This window comes from Leptodactylus fuscus, chromosome 7, assembly GCF_031893055.1.
Source record: "Leptodactylus fuscus isolate aLepFus1 chromosome 7, aLepFus1.hap2, whole genome shotgun sequence".
In the NCBI taxonomy this organism is placed as follows: domain Eukaryota; kingdom Metazoa; phylum Chordata; class Amphibia; order Anura; family Leptodactylidae; genus Leptodactylus; species Leptodactylus fuscus.
Window position 1 is genome coordinate 19,941,169 of NC_134271.1, and position 25,803 is coordinate 19,966,971.

Below are 25,803 nucleotides of genomic sequence, written 5' to 3' on the forward strand. Positions count from 1 at the left end.
TATTTTTAATAATATTTAAAATAATAAAAGTAAATCGGATCTAGCGCTTTGTTTCTTCTATTCTGCTCCTCTGACAGGTTTTGTGAGATTATGGTATGACCCATCAGCAATACCCAATCGGTGGCGGAGCTCATAGTCAGACCTTGCTTAAAGGGGCGTTGGTAGTCCATTCCACTTGAATGAGACCACATTGCATTACCCACTGCTGAACAGACTGAGGCCTCATTGCCGGCCTGTGCTGTGACTCCTGCAGCTGGTCAGCAGGGCTGCCTTTGACCTCCAGTGGTCCCATATTGATAGTCTATTCAAACATCTAGCGCATCAATATTGTAATCTCAGAAAACCCTGCACGGCTAGGTTCACATGACGAATTTTGTGGAGGGACTGGCCCGGAGTGAGGCCAAAGTTTGCAAAAAATAGGCATTTTTTGGGGTAGATCCTGCAAGGTGAATAATAATAATAAGTGATGGTGATCGCACCACCCCAATATTCATGTAGCCGCAGCTTTACAGCTAGGAAGGATCACCAAGGTTATGTGAAAATTATACCGTCACGTCTGACTGTCTTGTGTCTTCCCTCCCCCCTCTAATACTGATGGGAGACATAATACCAGCGCCGCCACTACTACTAATATGCAGCAGAGCTGATCTGTGTTCCCGGCACTTCGGGCTCCTGACCCTTTATTTACTGTGACTTGTGAGAACAGGTTCAGTCTATTTATTCATATTTACCCTCTGCAAACACATAGTGAAGGGAGGGACCATAGACGTCCATAGACGTGGGCGGTGTAACGCTCACATTATTACACTGATCCTAAAGGGGATGGTCTATTCTCAGGATTGTCATAAGAGAACCCTGCTGCTCAGCTCTTTGAAGGGGCCGTGGCACTTGTAAACAGTGAAGAGGTCATGGCGCTCATACATCAGACGCCATCTGTTTTATAGTGGCAGTACAGTGTAATTACAGCCTCATCTTATAGAAGTGAATGGGATGAGGATGTAATGACATTGCTATGAAACAAATGGTGTGCACTCGCACAAGCAGCACGGCCCCTTCATACAGCTGATCTGCAGGGTCCCTGGTGTCAGACCATTGCTAAAACTGTATTAGTCTGAGGATAGGCTATCAATGAAAAGGATCTGGGCAACCCCTTTAATAGTAGCAGGATTTATTTATTTTAATTACTTTTCATTTAGTTATTTATAAGTTTTTACTAAAGTTTTCAGATACCACAGAACTGTCCAGGTGCCGCCCATGGGGAGACACTGGGGTCAAGCAAGGTCATTGGCTAACTTTAGGCTAAGGCCCACGTAGCGAACCGCAGTGAAAAAGGGAAAAACCACGGCGGAGGAGCGACACCTAACTCTGTTCCTTCTGATGTCTTGGGCTGAGTTCACACGGGGTATTTTGGTCAGGATTTTGAGGCCGTATCCACCTCAAAATACTGACCAAAAAGATGGCTGACATTGAAATCAATGGGAGACGGTCAGTTCTTTGTTTCGGCTTCCGGAAAAAAGAATGGACATGCTCATTCTTCAGGCCGAGTCGCCTTGTGAATCCGCCTGAAGACACTTCCTCTTCCTGACTAGGTCCATTCATTTGGGCCTAATCCGGAGCGGAGTGCACGGCTGAATCCTGGTACATTGCATCGGCATTCAGTCGCGGCTACCCGTATTTTGGTCCAGAACCAGACGCGATCCTCGTGTATACCCGGCCTTAGCGCACTTGCATGCTTGAGCTGACATACATGTGATTTCAATAGGAATAGGATGCTGCCAGTTACTTATTTTCCCAGGAGCGAATGGATCGGGATCAGACATGCTGGACAATATTGTTCCTTCTCCCTTCCTACATTTGGGGCACCTCTGTACACATTAGGTGGATGGCTGATCCTGCTAGAGTTGTCAGATTTGGATAAGGTTGGGTTGAATTGTCGTTGACCGATGGCCATCAAAATGAGGGTGTACATGGTACATTGTTGCCTCAAAAACGTATGCAAAAATGCATATTTTTTTAAAAGCACCGTGTAAACTCCGTCTTAGATTGCGGCCTGGTTGTTGTAATTGCATAGAAATAATCTGTATTTGCCAGGAGCTGCACCGATAAATCCAAGATAAACCGTGGCAAGTACAGGCGTGCGAATTACCACATTCTGGCGACGCCGTGTGCCCAACCTTGTGGCTCCTGCACATGTGCCAGTGTTTGGGAGTTACCGTTTCCATTTTTGGAAAAATATTGTCCTATTTCAGAAACCGCAGCAGGGTTGTCAGATTTCCTGCTGGGCGGTCCTGGATTCTGTCTGGTGCTAGATGAGATGTGACAGCCATGTTTCCCGGCTCTGTTGAGGACTGTCAGCAGTGAAGATCCCGCCTGACACTTGGGATTTACTTCTAGTAGACATTTCCTAGTATTGTCTTGGACTCGTATATGCAGATGGTGCGGGCTCTGTGTATTCTCTTGTTTACACCTCCATGTTCTGTGCATTATATCTTGTGCCCCTGCTCACCTGGTAGCACAGCCTCTGGGTACGTGACAGGTGAGTGTGCGATGGGCCATTATGTTACTGCATACCACCATTTAGCACATACATTGTGGCCGGTCATACAAGACATACATCCCTAGCGACCTGTTCATATATCCCTGAATTATCCCTAGGGTTTGGTCATTTAATATGCGACTGGTGGGGATCTGCCTCTCCTCCCTTGTCTGAAGAGGTCATGGCACTCTTCCTTATGCCAATGATGTCATGGTCATTGTTATAATAAAAGTTCAGTCTCATTGAAGTAACGGTGGCTGAGCTGCAATACCAAGCACAGCCACTAGGACACGTACAGCGCTGTTCTTATTATTTAGTGAGTACGCTGCATCGCTCACCCAATCCTTGCAGTCTCTTCAACCAGCCGATCTGTAGGGTCCCAGATATCGAATCCCCACCGGCCACACATTGATGACCTATACCCCCTTTAAATAGTGAAAGGAGCAGGGTCCACAGCAGCACAGAGTATTTTCCCAAGGTTTAAATGTATTCCCTATCCTATCCGTGCCCCACTTGATGACCTCGGGCAGTGACGTTGATCTGAGCGGCTACTGGAGAGAGACCACCAGTCAGACCCCTACCCCATTGTCCTGTACATGCCGGGTACATTTGTTATGTCTCTTTCTCGCTTCTGACTTCCGCAGTAATTTCTCCTTAACTTGATATAATAGAAGATACAGGTGTGAACACGTTCCTAGCCGTTGATGTCTATCTCATGTCTCATTGTAGATTGTCATACAATTCGGGGAATGGGGGGGGCGGTTGTGTATAGAACTTGTCGGGCAGACTCCTGATCCCGTTTTTCACGTTTTTCCGTGAGATGGTTGCAGGGCAGCGACTGCCACATGTACTCATTGTTGTCTGTGACGCCTCTCGTCTATGCAGGTGGAATATCAGACAGTGATCTCTTAGTTCGCCTCTCGGGGGCCAGTTTTAACATAGTAGACCGGTTTTAGACGCCTTTCTATATTCTAGAAATTCTCTTCACAAACTGGTTTGTGGCATTTAACATCAACAGCAGGTATTAGAAGTGAATTGGCCTAAGGGAAAAGATCACCTGCTCTCTTCTAAAACACTCTGTGCTGCTGTGGGGAGTGAGAGGCTGTTTGGTTGAGGGTAGGGGCCTTGGTAATGAACAAGGCATTCAGAATGAAGAATACTATGGTGTCAGTGGACACGTGCCCTGAGTCGCCCCCTAAGGCGTCAGTCAGTGGAGGGTTAATGCGACGAGAGCTATCGGGTGCACAGCTGTCCCTTGTCAGTCTTCCCTGGTGTGGATGTTTCTAGATTTACCCTGTGGTATGGGAAGATTTTCGGCTACAGAATCACAGCGCTGTTATGTACGGTTATACTGGTGTGTTTAACCCTTAAAGTACAGGCTTTTAAAATTCTGTATTCTTTATAATATAAATGTTTAGACTAAAGTCTGTCCAGCTGCGACCTTACAAATATATCTAAAGTCACTACCTGCCATTGTCCCCAGTGTCACCTGCTTTAGTCTCTAGTGTGTAAGTGTATATTCACATGCAGAAGACTCGTAGTGCTGCTATATGGTGGGAGCCGCGTGTGCACATCATGCTTGGTATATATGTATATACACATCTGCACCAAGCCCATTTTTCCAGAATATTTGGTGTGCTTTCTCATTGTGGCCTGTAGTGAAGACTCCGCCATTCTTTATCCAAGTGACTTCAAAGTAAACCGTTGTAACAACATCCAAAATACCGCCCTATACAGGACAGAAATAAAGACGTCCTCACCACAGGCCTGTAAGTTATGTTAGGACAAAATGATGGAGGCGGCCTCAGAGCGGGGAATAAACATAATCTTCTTTACCAAACAAACCAGCGTTATAATTAATGTTTTACATAAATCGATTTGCAAGATTAGCAGATTATGTAAGATTATTCCGGCCATAATCTTCTTTTACAGCCTATGCCATCCTGGAGCCTGGTTGTGTATTGGGCAAAGAACCATCTATGAAGTAACAAGACTGATAATCAGGGTAATAAATCAGTCTGAGACATATAATATAAAAAAACATTCTCAGAAGTTTATCAATGTATTGTTACATAGACCAAATGGTTTCCAAGCAACGTAATAATATGAAAAACAAAATGTTCCTTTCCCCATATTGAAAAATATAATGTAATATAATACTGCCCCTATGTACAAGAATATAACTACTATAATACTGCTCCTATGTACAAGAATATAACTACTATAATACTACTCCTATATACAAGAATATAACTACTATAATACTGCCCCTATGTACAAGAATATAACTACTATAATACTGCTCCTATGTACAAGAATATAACTACTATAATACTACTCCTATATACAAGAATATAACTACTATAATACTGCCCCTATGTACAAGAATATAACTACTATAATACTGCTCCTATGTACAAGAATATAACTACTATAATACTACTCCTATATACAAGAATATAACTACTATAATACTGCTCCTATGTACAAGAATATAACTACTATAATACTACTCCTATATACAAGAATATAACTACTATAATACTGCTCCTATGCACAAGAATATAACTACTATAATACTGTACCCTATGTACAAGAATATAACTACTATAATACTGCTCCTATGTACAAGAATATAACTACTATAATACTGCTCCTATGTACAAGAATATAACTACTATAATACTGCTCCTATGTACAAGAATATAACTACTATAATACTGCTCCTATGTACAAGAATATAACTACTATAATACTACTCCTATGTACAAGAATATAACTACTATAATACTGCTCCTATGTACAAGTATATAACTACTATAATACTGCTCCTATGTACAAGACTATAACTACTATAATACTGCCTCCTATGTACAAGAATATAACTACTATAATACTGCTCCTATGTACAAGAATATAACTACTATAATACTGCTCCTATGTACAAGAATATAACTACTATAATACTGCCCCCTATGTACAAGAATATAACTACTATAATACTGCTCCTATGTACAAGAATATAACTACTATAATACTGCTCCTATGTACAAGAATATAACTACTATAATACTGCCCCCTATGTACAAGAATATAACTACTATAATACTACTCCTATATACAAGAATATAACTACTATAATACTACTCCTATGTACAAGAATATAACTACTATAATACTGCTCCTATGTACAAGAATATAACTACTATAATACTGCTCCTATGTACAAGTATATAACTACTATAATACTGCTCCTATGTACAAGACTATAACTACTATAATACTGCCTCCTATGTACAAGAATATAACTACTATAATACTGCTCCTATGTACAAGAATATAACTACTATAATACTGCTCCTATGTACAAGAATATAACTACTATAATACTGCCCCCTATGTACAAGAATATAACTACTATAATACTGCTCCTATGTACAAGAATATAACTACTATAATACTGCTCCTATGTACAAGAATATAACTACTATAATACTGCCCCCTATGTACAAGAATATAACTACTATAATACTACTCCTATATACAAGAATATAACTACTATAATACTACTCCTATGTACAAGAATATAACTACTATAATACTACTCCTATGTACAAGAATATAACTACTATAATACTACTCCTATGTACAAGAATATAACTACTATAATACTGCTCCTATGTACAAGAATATAACTACTATAATACTGCTCCTATGTACAAGAATATAACTACTATAATACTGCTCCTATGTACAAGAATATAACTACTATAATACTGCTCCTATGTACAAGAATATAACTACTATAATACTGCTCCTATGTACAAGAATATAACTACTATAATACTGCTCCTATGTACAAGAATATAACTACTATAATACTGCTCCTATGTACAAGAATATAACTACTATAATACTACTCCTATGTACAAGAATATAACTACTATAATACTACTCCTATATACAAGAATATAACTACTATAATACTACTCCTATGTACAAGAATATAACTACTATAATACTGCTCCTATGTACAAGAATATAACTACTATAATACTGCCCCCTATGTACAAGAATATAACTACTATAATACTACTCCTATATACAAGAATATAACTACTATAATACTACCTCCTATGTACAAGAATATAACTACTATAATACTACTCCTATATACAAGAATATAACTACTATAATACTACCTCCTATGTACAAGAATATAACTACTATAATACTACTCCTATGTACAAGAATATAACTACTATAATACTACCTCCTATGTACAAGAATATAACTACTATAATACTGCCCCCTATGTACTATATAATATAGAATATAATACTGTACTGCCTCCTAAGGAGTATAGAGTAATTCCTATAATACCTCCTTGCTTACACTTGTGTATTGAGGGATTTTCTATCTGGGTAGAGTTGCTGTATATAGTCGGGGTTTCACTCTCCCTAGTACAGATAAGCGGTGTCCTGCTCTTTTGTCCGCTTATTATCTATTATGTGATATGTATCGGCCGTTTCTTCTGACCTTTGTCTTTATAACCAGTCAGCAAAACTCTGAAAACTGCTGCTATATTGTGCATTTGCCGCATCCTATCTGCCGGTCTTGGTTGTGCTGTATATCTCCTGCTTATACCAGTGATGTTATATGCTTCTATATCTCGTGCTGTTTGGGGTTATCCCTTGCAGTAAATCAGTTACAATGTAGCCAAGAAATCGATACAATGTTGCTTATTCATCTTATTGCTGCAGATAAGGATTCTGCTCGTTCTCGTGTCACAGTTTTCCTGACCTGGGATTTTCCCAGTTTTCCAGCACACTGAACCAAGCACAGCGCCATACATTGTATAGTGGCTGTACTTGGTATTGCACCTCAGTCCATTCACTTGAATGAGACTGAGCTGTGAACAGGTCATGTGACCGATGTACGTGATGTCACGTGTCCTGTGAAGCAGAAGTTCCGCAGGGTCCTGGGTGCCTAACCCTCCATCAATTGTAAGAATAAGTCATCAATTAATAAATCCCTGAAACCTCTTTCTTAAGGAGGTGACCCCCCCCCCCCCCCATGAGGACTTTTTCGGTAATAGGAGGGTGACGGATTAAGACCACCCTGCGTATTAGTTCAGGTCTGCAAATCTGCCTAAAAATAAGCGGTTGGGTCTCTTCAATGAGTCCCAGTACTCTGACCAATGGGCAGCGACATCTGACTCTCCATCCTATATATACAGTAGTTCTCCAGGTAAACACCAGGACTGTCCTACATTGACTCTCCTGCCATAAAGCGTGTATAGCGTGTTGTTGATGATTTACTAGGACATCCATGTCACCTGTTTGTATAGGGCTGTTGTGGGGTCATGGAGGTCTCCTTGTATAAACCTTAGATAAGCTGCACTAACACTCTTAACTTTTATTGGCCTCTTGATAGACTTCGCTGGGGTTTATGGCTGCTGTATAGCAGGGTGAGGTTCAGCAAGGCCTGAAGTCTCTGCATGTTACCGCTTAGCGCGGACCGTAATCTGCAATGGACGCCTTAGCTAAGTATAGTGGACGCCACTATGACATTTCAGGCTACAAGCATTACAGAAAGACCATTTGCCCTCAAAATTGAGTATTTAGGGAATCTCTTACTTTATATCTGCGGAGCAGGTGGTTGGGCCCATCATCTTGTATATTCCTTCTGAGTCCTTAAAGGGGTTTTCAGGGATTTACAGTACATATTGAACTTCCTTAGGATAGGATATCCATATCTGATCAATGGTGGTCCGATACCCCTGCAGATCAGCTGTTTGAAGAGGCCACGGCACTTGTGCAAATGAGGTCAAATTCATTACGCTAAAGCTGACCATAAACTTCAGGTATTTGTCAGTCAAACACTTGTTCAGCTTGTGACAGCCATTCCTTGCATCCCTCCAAATACATATGCACACTTGGCTTAGGGTTGACTCACATCTGCGTTGGTATTCTGTCTGGGGGAGTCTGCATAGGGACCCCTGAACAGAATACCAAACGCAATTGCAGGCGCTGTGCAGTGAATGCACATGGACCCCATAGACTATAATGGGGTCCATGTGCTTGCTGCCAGATCTCCGCAATGAACATACCAACAGGAAAGTAGTTCACCATTTATTTTCCTGTCCGCATGATTCATGCGGGCAACGCGTGGCAAGCACACGGACCCCATTATAGTCTATGGGGTGCGTGTGCTTTACTGCACAGCGCTTGCAATTGCGTTTGTGTTCTGTTCAGGGGTCCCCATGCGGACTCCTTTAAACCAACGCAGATATGAACGAAGGGTTAGATGTATACAAAACTGGGAGAGGAGACAAAGTCAGAATCCTCTGTTGGGGATCCTTTTTTTTTTTTTCCTCCCAAATCGGCCACCAAAGAAGTCGACCGACCCCTCTTCATACACATTAGGTGGCTGCTCATTCCCATTGTAATTGTGAGGTTTGGTCGCCCCTCTAACCATACATGATCCCATAACTAATGTAACACCCCTTTAGGGTGCATTCACACGGAGTGACGTGCCGCAAAATCACGGCCGCAAAATAACGCGGCGTATACGATCCAGGCTCCCATTGAACTCAATGGGAGCGTATACGGCGCTCAAAGTCTCACACGCCGTATACCTGCCACATCACACGGCACGTTACTCCGTGTGAATGCACCCTTAAGCCGATTACAATGAATAGTGGAATTACTGGTTAAGCAATTGTCAGACGTATCCTTGAAGACCCGCGCCAGTTCAGCCTGCTATAATCTGTATTGACTGTAAATACGTCCGCTGACCCTTCCCAGAATCCTGTTCTCCGGCTATCGCACGGCTAATAGACTCCAGAAATAGACAGTCCTCAGCCGTCCGCACAATGGCGAGCAGAGCGGGACCTCATTGAGATGCTTTACAGTCTGGCTGGGCTCAGCAGATAACATTGTGATGTCTGCAGGTATTCGGGCGTTCCGTCTATTCTTCCCACTCAGCGATTGAGTCCGTAAATTCAGGATCTCAATGGGGACGTCTTATCCGCTGCACAGTTATAGGAAATCCATGAAGACGAGGGCCGAGGGAGCAGACGTGACCCATATAAACCCATCACACGTTACCGTCTCATTTTGCTAATGAGGACAGATAGTATGTGACACGTTTACGCTGTACTAAGTGTATCCTAGTCTAGAACATGTTCTCATTATAATGGGGAAATTCCATTTTTTTTTTGCATGAATTTTGTGATATCCGCGCCCTTGGACTTGATCTCATTGGGGTACGGTGGGGTGGAGCGACTCTAAGGCTTGGTAACTGGGTTAGATTTTGTCTACGTGTCCCCATACATCCATTAGTCCTCTATGGATACTTTATATTGATTTCATTCAGGGTCGACGCCATAAAATTATAATCGGCCCCATGTCTATTCCACCGCCGCCCCATCAGTTGCTAAGGAAACCTGCAAAATCCCTGCTATTTCCTAACCAATAATTACAATAGTTGCAATCCTTTTTTTTCTTTTCCTTCTGTTTTTGTAACTAACTCTTCTAACACCTTCAATTTGTTTTTGTCTAAAGATGATATTTCTGTGCTTACCGACATCAAGACTCCCGATTCGCCAGGTATTGTACTAACTGCGACTAACCGGTGTCCGTGTTACATACGTGTCTCCTCTGTCATACATGGCGTGGGTCCTGTCTGTGTCTTGTCTCAACTGCTGTGAGAGGGAACGTCTGCCATCTGGTTAAAAAAAAAAAAAAGACCACAACAAAAAACCTCTGAAGACTCCTTTAACCTTTGAGAAGTCTCCCCCATTATACCGTATCCCATTCTGTATTTCCTTCCTTGTGTTTTCCTGTTCTTTATTCTTATTCTGTTTTTGATCACAAATGGGCAAAATACCCAAGAATTTCATTACTGGACTGGTCAGCAGGGTCCTGTATGTAGAGCTGTCGCTGATCTCTGCTCTGTCTTGTTACAGGTGAAGACCTCAATGGACCTCTTTATGAAATTAATTCCAACGCCGGGTCAGAAATTCCCAGTCACTCCGAGGTAGGTAAAGGTGGGGTTTGTAATTGGTTTATGTCATTTAGTTTACATATAGAATAAAAAGTATGTAATGTATGTACACAGTGACTGCACCAGCAGAATAGTGAGTGCAGCTCTGGAGTATAATACAGGATGTAACTCAGGATCAGTACAGGATAAGTAATGTAATGTATGTACACAGTGACTGCACCAGCAGAATAGTGAGCGCAGCTCTGGAGTATAATACAGGATGTAACTCAGGATCAGTACAGGATAAGTAATGTAATGTATGTACACAGTGACTGCACCAGCAGAATAGTGAGTGCAGCTCTGGAGTATAATACAGGATAAGTAATGTAATGTATGTACACAGTGACTGCACCAGCAGAATAGAGAGCGCAGCTCTGGAGTATAATACAGGATAAGTAATGTAATGTATGTACACAGTGACTGCACCAGCAGAATAGTGAGTGCAGCTCTGGAGTATAATACAGGATGTAACTCAGGATCAGTACAGGATAAGTAATGTAATGTATGTACACAGTGACTGCACCAGCAGAATAGTGAGCGCAGCTCTGGAGTATAATACAGGATGTAACTCAGGATCAGTACAGGATAAGTAATGTAATGTATGTACACAGTGACTGTACCAGCAGAATAGTGAGCGCAGCTCTGGAGTATAATACAGGATGTAACTCAGGATCAGTACAGGATAAGTAATGTAATGTATGTACACAGTGACTGTACCAGCAGAATAGTGAGTGCAGCTCTGGAGTATAATACAGGATAAGTAATGTAATGTATGTACACAGTGACTGCACCAGCAGAATAGAGAGCGCAGCTCTGGAGTATAATACAGGATAAGTAATGTAATGTATGTACACAGTGACTGCACCAGCAGAATAGTGAGCGCAGCTCTGGAGTATAACACAGGATGTAACTCAGGATCAGTACAGGATAAGTAATGTAATGTATGTACACAGTGACTGTACCAGCAGAATAATGAGCGCAGCTCTGGAGTATAATACAGGATGTAACTCAGGATCAGTACAGGATAAGTAATGTAATGTATGTACACAGTGACTGTACCAGCAGAATAGTGAGCGCAGCTCTGGAGTATAATACAGGATGTAACTCAGGATCAGTACAGGATAAGTAATGTAATGTATGTACACAGTGACTGTACCAGCAGAATAATGAGCGCAGCTCTGGAGTATAATACAGGATGTAACTCAGGATCAGTACAGGATAAGTAATGTAATGTATGTACACAGTGACTGTACCAGCAGAATAGTGAGTGCAGCTCTGGAGTATAATACAGGATAAGTAATGTAATGTATGTACACAGTGACTGCACCAGCAGAATAGAGAGCGCAGCTCTGGAGTATAATACAGGATAAGTAATGTAATGTATGTACACAGTGACTGCACCAGCAGAATAGTGAGCGCAGCTCTGGAGTATAACACAGGATGTAACTCAGGATCAGTACAGGATAAGTAATGTAATGTATGTACACAGTGACTGTACCAGCAGAATAATGAGCGCAGCTCTGGAGTATAATACAGGATGTAACTCAGGATCAGTACAGGATAAGTAATGTAATGTATGTACACAGTGACTGTACCAGCAGAATAGTGAGTGCAGCTCTGGAGTATAATACAGGATGTAACTCAGGATCAGTACAGGATAAGTAATGTAATGTATGTACACAGTGACTGCACCAGCAGAATAGTGAGTGCAGCTCTGGAGTATAATACAAGATATAACTCAGGATCAGTACAAGATAAGTAATGTAATGTATGTACACAGTGACTGCACCAGCAGAATAGTGAGTGCAGCTCTGGAGTATAATACAGGATGTAACTCAGGATCATTACAGGATAAGTAATGTAATGTATGTATACAGTGACTGTACCAGCAGAATAGTGAGCGCAGCTCTGGAGTATAATACAGGATGTAACTCAGGATCAGTACAGGATAAGTAATGTAATGTACTGTATATACTCGAGTATAAGCCGAGGCCCCTAATTTTACCACAAAAAACTGGGAAAACTTATTGACTCGAGTATAAGCCTGGGGGGGATTCAGTCTGGCTGAATATAGGGTATCTTCAGTGCTCCTATTAACCCCTTCCTGACGGAACAGGAGCACTGCAGATCCCCTATATTCAGTAGCCCGGGCACTCTCAGACACAGGGATACCTAATGTGTTTGTGTTTCAGAGTAATTTTCTACTTTTATATGTATTCTAGGGAAAGGAGGGATTTACAACTTTTAATTACTTTATTTTTTTATTATATTTTTTTAAAGCTTCTTTTTTTCCCCACTATTTTATGGGAGATTCTATATATTACTATTGTGGATGGTCATAGACCCCCCTCCAAAAAAAAAAAAAAAAAAATTTTTTTTTTTTTTTGCTTGACTCGAGTATAAGCCGAGGGGGGCTTTTTCAGCACAAAAACTGTGCTGAAAAATTCGGCTTATACTCGAGTATATACGGTATGTACACAGTGACTGTACCAGCAGAATAGTGAGCGCAGCTCTGGGGTGTAATACAGGATGTAACTCAGGATCAGTACAGGATAAGTAATGTAATATATGTACACAGTGACTGCACCAGCAGAATAGTGAGCGCAGCTCTGGAGTATAATACAGGATGTAACTCAGGATCAGTACAGGATAAGTAATGTAATGTATGTACACAGTGACTGTACCAGCAGAATAGTGAGCGCAGCTCTGGAGTATAATACAGGATGTAACTCAGGATCAGTACAGGATAAGTAATGTAATGTATGTACACAGTGACTGCACCAGCAGAATAGTGAGCGCTGCTCTGGAGTATAATACAGTATGTAACTCAGGATCAGTACAGGATAAGTAATGTAATGTATGTACACAGTGATTGTACCAGCAGAATAGTGAGCGCTGCTCTGGAGTATATTACAGGATGTAACTCAGGATCAGTACAGGATAAGTAATGTAATGTATGTACACAGTGACTGCACCAGCAGAATAGTGAGCGCAGCTCTGGAGTATATTACAGGATGTAACTCAGGATCAGTACAGGATAAGTAATGTAATGTATGTACACAGTGACATTACCAGCAGAATAGTGAGCGCAGCTCTGGAGTATAATACAGGATGTAACTCAGGATCAGTACAGGATAAGTAATGTAATGTATGTACACAGTGACTGCAGCATCAGAATAGTGAGCGCAGCTCTGGAGTATAATACAGGATGTAACTCAGGATCAGTACAGGATAAGTAATGTAATGTATGTACACAGTGACTGCACCAGCAGAATAGTGAGTGCAGCTCTGAAGTATAATACAGGATGTAACTCAGGATCAGTACAGGATAAGTATTGTAATGTATGTACACAGTGACTGTACCAGCAGAATAGTGAGTGCAGCTCTGGAGTATAATACAGGATGTAACTCAGGATCAGTACAGGATAAGTAATGTAATGTATGTACACAGTGACTGCACCAGCAGAATAGTGAGCGCAGCTCTGAAGTATAATACAGGATGTAACTCAGGATCAGTACAGGATAAGTATTGTAATGTATGTACACAGTGACTGTACCAGCAGAATAGTGAGCGCAGCTCTGGAGTATATTACAGGATGTAACTCAGGATCAGTACAGGATAAGTATTGTATGTACACAGTGACTGTACCAGCAGAATAGTGAGTGCAGCTCTGGAGTATAATACAGGATGTAACTCGGGATCAGTACAGGATAAGTAATGTAATGTATGTACACAGTGACTGCACCAGCAGAATAGTGAGCGCAGCTCTGGAGTATATTACAGGATGTAACTCAGGATCAGTACAGGATAAGTAATGTAATGTATGTACACAGTGACTCTACCAGCAGAATAGTGAGCGCAGCTCTGGAGTATAATACAGGATGTAACTCAGGATCAGTACAGGATAAGTAATGTAATGTATGTACACAGTGACTGCAGCATCAGAATAGTGAGCGCAGCTCTGGAGTATAATACAGGATGTAACTCAGGATCAGTACAGGATAAGTAATGTAATGTATGTACACAGTGACTGCACCAGCAGAATAGTGAGCGCAGCTCTGAAGTATAATACAGGATGTAACTCAGGATCAGTACAGGATAAGTATTGTAATGTGTGTACACAGTGACTGTACCAGCAGAATAGTGAGTGCAGCTCTGGAGTATAATACAGGATGTAACTCAGGATCAGTACAGGATAAGTAATGTAATGTATGTACACAGTGACTGCACCAGCAGAATAGTGAGCGCAGCTCTGAAGTATAATACAGGATGTAACTCAGGATCAGTACAGGATAAGTATTGTAATGTATGTACACAGTGACTGTACCAGCAGAATAGTGAGCGCAGCTCTGGAGTATATTACAGGATGTAACTCGGGATCAGTACAGGATAAGTATTGTAATGTATGTACACAGTGACTGTACCAGCAGAATAGTGAGTGCAGCTCTGGAATATAATACAGGATGTAACTCGGGATCAGTACAGGATAAGTAATGTAATGTATGTACACAGTGACTGTACCAGCAGAATAGTGAGCGCAGCTCTGGAGTATAATACAGGAGGTAACTCAGGATCAGTACAGGATAAGTAATGTAATGTATGTACACAGTGACTCTACCAGCAGAATAGTGAGCGCAGCTCTGGAGTATAATACAGGATGTAACTCGGGATCAGTACAGAATAAGTAATGTAATGTATGTACACAGTGACTGTACCAGCAGAATAGTGAGCGCAGCTCTGGAGTATAATACAGGAGGTAACTCAGGATCAGTACAGGATAAGTAATGTAATGTATGTACACAGTGACTGTACCAGCAGAATAGTGAGCGCAGCTCTGGAGTATAATACAGGATGTAACTCGGGATCAGTACAGAATAAGTAATGTAATGTATGTACACAGTGACTGCACCAGCAGAATAGTGAGTGCAGCTCTGGAGTATAATACAGGAGGTAACTCAGGATCAGTACAGGATAAGTAATGTAATGTATGTACACAGTGACTGTACCAGCAGAATAGTGAGCGCAGCTCTGGAGTATAATACAGGAGGTAACTCAGGATCAGTACAGGATAAGTAATGTAATGTATGTACACAGTGACTGTACCAGCAGAATAGTGAGCGCAGCTCTGGAGTATAATACAGGATGTAACTCAGGATCAGTACAGGATAAGTAATGTAATGTATGTACACAGTGACTGTACCAGCAGAATGGTGAGCGCAGCTCTGGAGTATAATACAGGATGTAACTCAGGATCAGTACAGGATAAGTAATGTAATGTATGTACACAGTGACTGTACCAGCAGAATAGTGAGCGCAGCTCTGGAGTATAATACAGGATGTAACTCGGGATCAGTACAGGATAAGTAATGTAATGTATGTACACAGTGACTGTACCAGCAGAATAGTGAGCGCAGCTCTGGAGTATAATACAGGATGTAACTCGGGATCAGTACAGTACATAGTGATGTAATCTTTGTATTCTTATAATACTCAGCTCTTATATACCTGAAAAAGATCCCTTAAACGTTACTAATGATGATCTCTGGGTCTGCTCCGTACATTGACTGATGAGCCTTATTAGCCATGTGGTGCAGCACTAGGACTGGCCGGTCTCCAAGTGTTTTATCCGCAGCCTTTGCCTTCCTTGGCCTCCACAGGCTGCTCAGTAATGATTTTTAATAGTCGCCTCCGTCCTGTAACCGCAGGGTTATGAAAACTTTATGAAATCCCCGACCAGTGATATCCGACCAGGGATGTTATTTGTTACCAGCTGCACCGCCCAGTGTTTGTATGTGTCTAACATCAGGGTTGGTTGTGACGGGGGTAATGCAGGGGGCAGGAAGTCTGCTCTATGTGATAGGTGTGGGGTTACTTTCCGGTATGATCTTCTGTAGGTTGCTGATGGTTTTGCAAATACTGAGCAGTCCTGTTTGCTTGTGCAGTGTTTACACCTCGTTGATAGCTCAGTTTTTTGCATCTGAACAGATGTGACAACGTCGACTTTCAGATGTTAATAAATCATGTTTAGGTTGGGAGCCAACTCTCTTAAAAGGGTTATCCACTTTTTACATTTGGTGGTGACTCCTTAGGAAAGGCCGGGAAGTCTATGGGACAGCCCTGCAGTGCCCACACTCTCCACCATGCCGCCTCGGTACCGGTGATCTGCAGAGGTCGGACAGGTGTTACTTTGATATGCAGTATCTCACCCTGAAGATAGGTGGTGCTAGAGATTTAGGTATAATCACCACACACAAACCCTCAGCTGTTCTGCCTAGTCTGAACTTAACCATAGCCCAGTCTAACCCAAATAACAGTTTCTGAATGTGCGATATAGACCTGCCTGGAGAAATGTGCAAGAAATAACCTGATAGTTGTGATAAGCTGGGAATACTTTATGGCAATTATTTTATTGTACTTGTTGCTAATATTCTTCTAACCTTCTGCATGCCAGGATTTTTTTTTTCTCCCAAGTCACTTACCCAACATTCCCCGCAGCTGGATGAAAGGTGTTTGTCTTCTTATTCATGACTTATATTGGTGACAACCTTTGGAACAGGTCATCGATATGTGATAGATGGGAAGGCCAGGACCCCTACTGATCAGCTGTTAGGGGCTCTGGAGCTCACAAGCACTGTGGACTCCTACCTGTGCCAAGGATATGTTCATTCATCAGATGGTACAGCAGTAGCTCAGTCCCAATCCAGTACAGTATATGGTGCTGGGAGCAAACGGTGCCATATACTGGGTAGTGGCCATTTCTGGTTACTGCAGCCCAGCTATAGTATAGGTCATCAATATCTAAATCCTGGAAAACCCTTTAAAAGGGTCTTCCCATAATGAATAACCAATACCCCTTTTAATATACATATGTTTGGTATGGTATATATTATAGTACAGGGGGATACTCAACTGGCGGACCACAGGGACAGCGCGGGGAGAATCGTTCATGTCCCGCCACTGCCCCCTAACGGTCACACGTTGTGCAGGCAGCAGGGACCCCCACACAATATAATGCGGGGTTACCATTCACCCCAATGTGGCTCTCTTCCCATTCCCTGAAGGTGGACTCTCCACCAATCGTAAAGTGTTGGCATATCCTAAGACACTGAGCCATAGAGAATGTGGTGATTATGCGTTATACAGGTTACTGTACAGATCCATCCGCCCCTCCCCCTCTAACCAGTTTTTATACCGCATGCTTTGTGTTCTTTTTGTTCACCATTACTAACCGCATTATATATTTCTCCCATGACGCCAGTCTCAGGGCCTCAGCAGTACAGAGAGTACCTTCCTCATCACCAATCATCAGTGGGTAAGCGGCCGCAGCCCTGCGCATGGTGTGGGGTTCGGGGGCAGCATGTAGCATATAGAGAACACCTTCCAGTCCTGATCTCCTATATAGGCCTCCAGATTACCCTGCAATCTATAGATCACAATAGACGTGAATTCCTGAAGCTATTGTAAATTATATTGGGGAGAATGCGTGACAACCACCATGGACACCATTAAACCCTGCGTGTAGGTTGTCTCGCTCCTTCACTATACTCCGGCAATACAGGAGGCATTCCAGAAGTAATAAGCACCTGCGGATAGGTAACAGTGTCTGATCAGTGGGCGTGTGAGCACTTGGACCTAAAAGCCGTAGATGGAGCCCCCTTGGGGTCCCCGTATGACTCCATTCACTTACATTGGTGAAGGTGTTACAGGGTGACAAGGCAAGCTTTGGGAATCATGGCAAAGTCACCATCTAGTCCTGGTTGGAGGATCCACACGTATGCTTAACCATCTCAACATTGACACAACTGACTAGGAGTCCCCTTTTATGATATGTGGTAAATTGGCATTTGAGGTTTACCCCCTTACGTGATAGACAAGGAAACCCCATTTGCCGCCCATTTCTGGCATATCCGGTGCTATAACCCGTTTGTGATATTCAGTCCTTGTCTCTGATTTCAGCCCTTAGCCCTTATATCTCCCCCCGCGGACCCCTTCATCTATATGGCAGGTCAGACTGGAATGTGTTTGGGGCATTTGGTGAAGGATTGTGGGTTGTGCTGGTTTGTGGTGTAGTGTCACTGTGTTTGATATTGATGTACTAACTCATTTATTTGGTACTAAACTCCTTTTTTGTCCTTAAGAATGGATTCCCACATGTAGTGTCTTGAGCCTAAACCAAGATTGGATTCTACGGAATGGGAAGTATAAAGTGAGGACCTGATGCTTCTCCTTCCTGCTGGATCCACTTTTGGTTTTGGCACAAAAACTTTATCAAAAACCTCCGTGCATCACCATAAGGAATATGCCATAAACAGAACATACACCATAATGTCAGAATAACACCGCAGGACAGAGATGGAGACACGTGCTGGAAAAATAGATCTATTTGGGCAATAAATCTCCATCAAGAGCTGCAAAAGACTGACCACTGCTCTGGTGGACCTAGCACTGGTGTCCAGTGATTGATAGGGATAACATGGTGGCTGAGTGGTTAGCACTGTATATTAGGGAATCGCAGTGGCTCAGTGGTTGGCACTGTATATTAGGGAAGCATGATGGCTTTAGTGGTTAGCACTGTATATAGGGCAGCATGGAGGCTCAATGGTTGGCACTGTATATAGGGCATCACAGTAGCTCAGTGGTTAGCACTGTATATTAGGGATTCACAGTGGCTCAGTGGTTAGCACTGTATATAGGGCAGCATGATGGCTCAGTGGTTAGCACTGTATATAGGGCAGCATGGTGGCTCAGTGGTTAGCACTGTATATAGGGCATCACAGTGGCTCAGTGGTTAGCACTGTATATAGGGCATCACAGTGGCTCAGTGGTTAGCACTGTATATAGGGCATCACAGTGGCTCAGTGGTTAGCACTGTATATAAGGCAGCATGGTGGCTCAGTGGTTAGCACTGTATATAGGGCAGCATGGTGGCTCAGTGGTTAGCACTGTATATAGGGCAGCATGGTGGCTCAGTGGTTAGCACTGTATATTAGGGCATCACAGTGGCTCAGTGGTTAGCACTGTATATAGGGCAGCATGGTGGCTCAGTGGTTAGCACTGTATATTAGGGCATCACAGTGGCTCAGTGGTTAGCACTGTATATAGGGCAGCATGGTAGCTCAGTGGTTAGCACTGTATATAGGGCAGCATGGTGGCTCAGTGGTTAGCACTGTATATAGGGCAGCATGGTGGCTCAGTGGTTAGCACTGTATATAGGGCAGCATGGTGGCTCAGTGGTTAGCACTGTATATAGGGCAGCATGGTGGCTCAGTGGTTAGCACTGGGGTCCTGGGTTTGAATCTGACCAAGGGCAACATCTGGATGGTATAAGTGACAATATTTCTTCCACTTCTCATGAAATGAATGTAATGTATCCTTGGCTCTTTTGATTATATTCTATATACTTCTCCCCTCCCCGTACGTGTCTGCCCTCGCACCAGGGTGGGACTCAGGAAACTGCTCTTATCTCTCTGGATCGGTGGTTGCTGCCCAACGTTTCTGAACAGTCACTGCACAATGAGTATTTTTATTTTTTTAACTTTTTTTACAATTTTATTTTTAGCTGAATATTTATTCATTTTATGTATTCTGTCATTTCTGCTCCCATCCCCCTCCCCAGCCCCACTAGACTGTTAGTCCATCTGGTTCCTAGCGCCTTTCTGCCTGACAACCCATATAAAACGCTGTATGTCTTGGTGTCTCCATGTTGTCAGACAGAGCTGGATTGTCTCGGCCGCCTTTCTCAGCAGAGTTTCTCTTGGCCTCGCTTTACTTGACCCTTACGGTTTGCCAAGGCCTGAGGGTCCGCGGATGACTCTGCGCTTGTTCTTTTCTAGGATTCGGGACACTGGATGTTTTGTAACCTTTATTTCCAGCCATACAAAGATAAATGTTTAGCTGCAGCCACGAGGGCCCTGACATTTTAGCAGAATTTTTTTTAACGTGGCCCCTTTTTTTTTTAAATATTTTTCCTCTTTCCTTCCCGTTAAAACCATTACAGGCCATCTCCCTATATCCCAAGTCTTTAGCGAGTGATAGGACTTGTTGCAGGGAGTCGAAAAATCCAGAAGCTGCAGTGTTCAGGTTTGTTACAGTGTATCGGCCTAGCAGGGAAGGATAGAGACGTCCTGATGTATTACACTAAAAAATGAATGCAGGTATAGTCTGAACAAGTCCATGTAGTTGTCAGAGCTGTTTTTCCAGAACTAGCTATGTCCCCTAACCTGTGGCTCAGCAGATTTTGCAAAACTACTATTCCAAGCCTGACAGCCACAGGCTTGCTGGGAGTTGTAGTTTTGCAGCAGGTTGAGCTTTGTCATGGGTGACTCCAGTGCAGGGGATGACACGGTGGTATTATACGGTATTATATGTCTCTGGGGGATCCCGGTCTTCTCCTCCGCACTTCCTGTTACATTCTTCACTTAGTAAACAAGTATTCCAGGAATCCTCAGGTCTCCGCTGCTCCCGGTGACCTCCATACTTGTTACTACATGTGCAGGACACAGGCTGGTGGTGAGAAACAGGAAGGATCCGTGTGAACGACGTCCAGTGTTTGATCTTACGACAAAAAGCTTCAAGGCCGGGATCTATTGTAGCTCATGAACGGGTGTAGATGTGTGCCATAATGTGCTCCATTTCCCAGCTTTCTTCGTGAAACCTCTCCATGTGCAGATTTGTTGAAAATCTCTTCCTCTTTGCCTACTACTACTTTATTTTGCTGCGGATTTGGGACGAAGAAATTTGCAGCCAAATTTCTGTATTGTGTGAACTCAGAGTAAAGCTCTTTTCCAATTTCTCCTAAAATTTAAAGGAACCCTGGTAAAGTGTATGCACTGAGGGGGCAGAGCATGACATAGGTAGTCCCTGTGTCATGCTCCGCCCCTGCACTAAGCATAATGACCTCTGGGTTGTCCTCTATGCAAGTTATATGTTTCCCACCTGATTCTCTATCCCGGAGCATTGAAGCTGCCAAATTGTAAAGCCTAAAAAATGCAAATTCTGACCTTTCTGCAGGCTGCTCCCCAGAAATGGTACAAGCTAAACCGATTCCTCAACAGTCGACTACGGGTAAAAGTCATAAAAAATTTGGTTGTGTAATTGGATGAGGTGTGCAAACTAAATCTGATGTGTGAACAGCGACTATTAACATAGGCCGTAATATCCTGATACACAGCTCTATACTTCCTACTTTATTATTGGGTTCTATGGGAGATGTATACACCTGTGTGCAGGAGCTCCCCCTAGTGGCCGGTATTTTATCATGTAACTCAATGCCTTTTGTGCTATGTATCAGAAAAGCAGAACGGACCCCTTTCAAGTTAAATTTGGTATGTGCAAGAATTGCAAATTCGCTGTCTGAGCAATATATATACAGAGGGGGTGAAAATACAACCTGAGACTGTTTAGACCCTGACCCGATCTAATGCATGATTGCAGGTCCTTGCATGTTATCTAGTGTGCTCTGCTTTTATAGAATACTGCATAGAGTGCTCTTATAGTCTGGGGTAACCCCTTTAGTATTGATTTGCTCTGATCTGTTCCCTATTTATCCAGCACAGCGCCCTGCATTGTATAGAGGCTGTGCTTGGTATTGCATCTCAGTCTAAGGAGCAGGACCTGGCTATCCTGTGATAACACTATATCGTGTGTGCATGGTGTGAATATTTATCACAGTTGTAGTGCTGTACCGGGCCAGCCTCAGATGGGTAGTCACGTTATACAGGCGGCATGTCCGTGACACTGTAGTGCACAAATAGGCAAAAGCTCCATATTTGCTAAAGAGTATGTTTTTGGTTGTCCAGTTGGCAGTGCCAGGCTGCCTTCAATGTAGACGTATTGTGCCAGCCCTGCAGTCTGCATATGGATATGGGTAGTAGTAGTGACTGCTGTGACCGCTGATCGGACCCCTACAGAGAACATACTGATGACTTACCCCAAACAATTGGGGGCCTGAAAACCCCTTTAAACCCCAGTAGAAGTGAGTGGGGCAGTTTCAGATTACCAGGTGCCCACTCATATCTATTGGAGTCCGTCCAGATTTGAGGTCACATTATGACTGGCCCCGTCTCCAGCGTATTTGATGGACAGACGTTCCTACAGATTGCTTCTTTCTTCTGTTTCTTTTCCGTTTCTTTTGGCTACTGTGCTGGGACACTTTAGTCAGACCTGGGCAGGGCGACTGGTTTTTGGGCGGACATGTTGACTTTTATATTACGTGTTTCTACTTTCTTTTCCCCTCTCTTTTTTCCTTGGCGCTGAGCCTCAGTGGTCATGAGTCGGCCCATTATTTACCTGTGTAGGTGCCAGCTATGAGGTGTTAGGTTACAGATTGCTGCTGGAGTTTTGGGTGCTGCCAGGTCTTCCCGTATACTGAGGATTATATATCCCTAGTGATCCATCGTCGCTTCTGACATGTCAGCTGTACATGGCCCATGGAGTAACAAATCAGAAACATCTTCTTAGAACGCTGCATTGTATCGTTCCTCTGTTATTCCTCCTGGAAATTTGTGAATAAATTGGCAAAAGTTGTCAAAGGGGACCATTGTGTAGGGACAAACCCTCATTTGGTGATTCCCCGGCTGTCAGTCTATTCTGACACTTGAGGCCCTCCCTCTTACAGATCAGCAGTTTGAAGCAGCAGTGATGTCCCATTCATCGGTCACATGGCCTGATTACAGCTCAGTCCCATTCAAATGAATGGGCTGAGCTGCAATACCAGGCACAGCCACTATACAGTGCACAGCGCTGTGCTGGGTGAGTAGTATAGAAGCCGCAACACTCAACCAAACATTACAGCCGCTTCCATCAGCTGATCGGTGGGGGCCGGGGGTCTGATCCTGCTAAGTTTTATATGATGACCTATCCTAATTGAAATAGAAAATTAGGAATAATTTGTGTGCTGCCCCCGGTGTTCTGGACACGACATTGGCGCATTCAGTGCTGCTTCTCCGGTGTCTATAGTGTCGGGGCCTCCCCTCCCTTATGGCACTTCACCATCTTTTACGCCATATATGAGTGCATACATATATCATCTGTGTGTTTTATTGGATTACTGCATGCTACTTTGTGCATTTAACCTCTTGTTTCCTTGTAGTGCTACCTGTGCGTGAAGGCGTCTCCATGTCCCCCCCCCCCCCCCCCCCGCACTCCTTCCACCCTGTTACCGTCCCTTTTATTCCCACAGATAGATAAGCAGCCCCAGAGTAAAGATTCTGTCTTCTTCCGTGACGGCGTTCGGAGAATCGACTTCGTTCTTTCTTATGTTGACGACCCAAACAAAGAAGTGGACCGCAAGAAATCTGTAAGTTAGTAACCCCTCCCCGGTTTGTCAGAGTCCTGGGCGAGTGCATGCACACATTGATAGGGGTGCATTGTAAAGCAGGGGGACCCCAAATTCTAATATTCCTGCCTTTATAGAGTGTAAGGCCTCATACACATGAGAGTGTGTGGTGTCTGAGGTGGAGATGATTTTGCAAGTGACATCCTAGTGCCTTCAATGACGGACTTACCTCTAGGGGGGCTTTCAATCTGCTATGTTTCGATGACACGTTGCATGGTATAGCAGGCTCTATGTTCATCAGAATGGAACGGAGCACACAATTGTGTGCAGGGGGCCTTAGTGGAAGCAATATTCCAGCCAGCTCTGCACTGCTTGCACCAGCACCATAGTATGGAGGGGCAGAGCACACACAGGACCACCTCCCCATTCAAACACCTCCTTGCTACTCGGGCGATCAAAGTTCTCTGTTTTAGCAATTGGTGGAGGTATCTGATCAGGGCGGTTGGATACTGAATAGGAGAAATATATGTGGCCTGGGGGCAACACGGTGGCTCAGTGGTTAGTATTGCAGCCTTGCAGCGCTGGAGTCCTGGGTTTGAATCCCACCAGGAACATAATTTGCAAGGAGTTTGTATGTTCTCCCTGTGTTTGCGTGGATTTCTTCCCATTCTACAAAGACATACTGATAGGGGGAAAAAACGTACATTGTGATCCCTATATGGGGCTCACATTCTATATATATAAAAAATATATATTTATATATATATATTTATATATATTTATATATATATATATATATATATATATATATATATATATATATATATATATGTGTATGTGTGTGTGTGGCCTACACACACGTGCACAATCCAGGAGGTTCCTGTCTCCCTGATGTTGTGCTGACCACTGATACTAATATATAAGCTCCCGGCCTCCCTGCTTACACTCCTTCCACCCATCTCCATCACAGTTACTTAGCGTTCGGCCTTGGCCGGCTGCCATGCTGCATAACGGCAGAGAAGGGCGGCGTCCAGGCTGAATGTAACCACAGAGACCGACCATGAATGATGTGTGAGATCCATTCACTTTTATGTAACCATCAGTGATATTTTCCAGATTTTGGCTTTCAAAACCTGAGAATTCTGGGGTATCTGCAACCTCCAGTATTGCAGTCCCTACACTCGCAGGGCTCCCGGCAGCTGAGATATGCGGGGCTGTTTGAGGACGTGCACCCTGTAGCATATCTGTGAGCACTGGGGTCACTGGAGAGTCCCTTCCCTTTACTATAAAGCTTCTCTGTATTTTTCGGATTCCATTGTTTCTCCTGTAGGGCTTTTTATTGACCATTGTGGGAAGTCCCTACAGACAGTCCATCTTATCTCAGCTTCCAGTGTGACCAAGTGCATAATAGATAAGCAAATGGCAAATAGAGATGATTTAAAGGGATTTTCCAGTTTGGCTGTAAGGCAGGGCCTGGGAGGGGGGGAAGAAATAAAATATGAAACAATATATCCAACGTGTGACAAGCCTCTGGTTAGAATGGCGGCATAACCGAGCCTTGGCCTTGGGCTACAGAAAGTGTTGCCGTCCGATATTACATAATTCTGTTCTGCGCTACACCTTGAATCCTTGTTAGTGTTATTTTAGGGACTGTGGAAACCTCTGGCGTGGACGTGTTTATGTAATCGTACTGCTGTTTACAAGCGAAGGAGCCTTTACTGGGACGGACGCCAAGGAGATTGCAACAGCCAACGTTCAGATTTCTAGTCACATCTAGTACAAGGATTCATAAACCCTTCCCATGTGTACGGCCGGAGAAGTGCAGAGAGCAATACCACCCGAAAAAGCGTTTCTCCGACAGCCATTGAAGGTGTTTGGGTGGCTGAACACACGACTGTAGGATCAGACTACGCAGGGTGTGTTTGTAGTCTGGTACCATGG

At 43.2% G+C, this 25,803-nt stretch overlaps 1 protein-coding gene across 8 annotated transcripts in view; it reads left to right on the forward strand.

The window, feature by feature from the left end:
• ANO5 (anoctamin 5) overlaps nt 1-25,803 on the forward strand; it is a 53,162-nt gene that overhangs the window by 8,477 nt on the left and 18,882 nt on the right. For 2 of the 8 annotated variants that reach the window (XM_075281282.1, XM_075281283.1), the window contains exons 2-6: nt 10,105-10,149; nt 10,509-10,579; nt 17,845-17,898; nt 21,597-21,650; nt 23,767-23,883. In XM_075281282.1, the coding sequence (XP_075137383.1) occupies nt 10,105-10,149; nt 10,509-10,579; nt 17,845-17,898; nt 21,597-21,650; nt 23,767-23,883 (341 nt within the window). The remainder of the gene's footprint in view (nt 1-10,104; nt 10,150-10,508; nt 10,580-17,844; nt 17,899-21,596; nt 21,651-23,766; nt 23,884-25,803) is intronic. The other 6 variants (XM_075281286.1, XM_075281285.1, XM_075281284.1 and 3 more) reach the window with 6 other exon arrangements.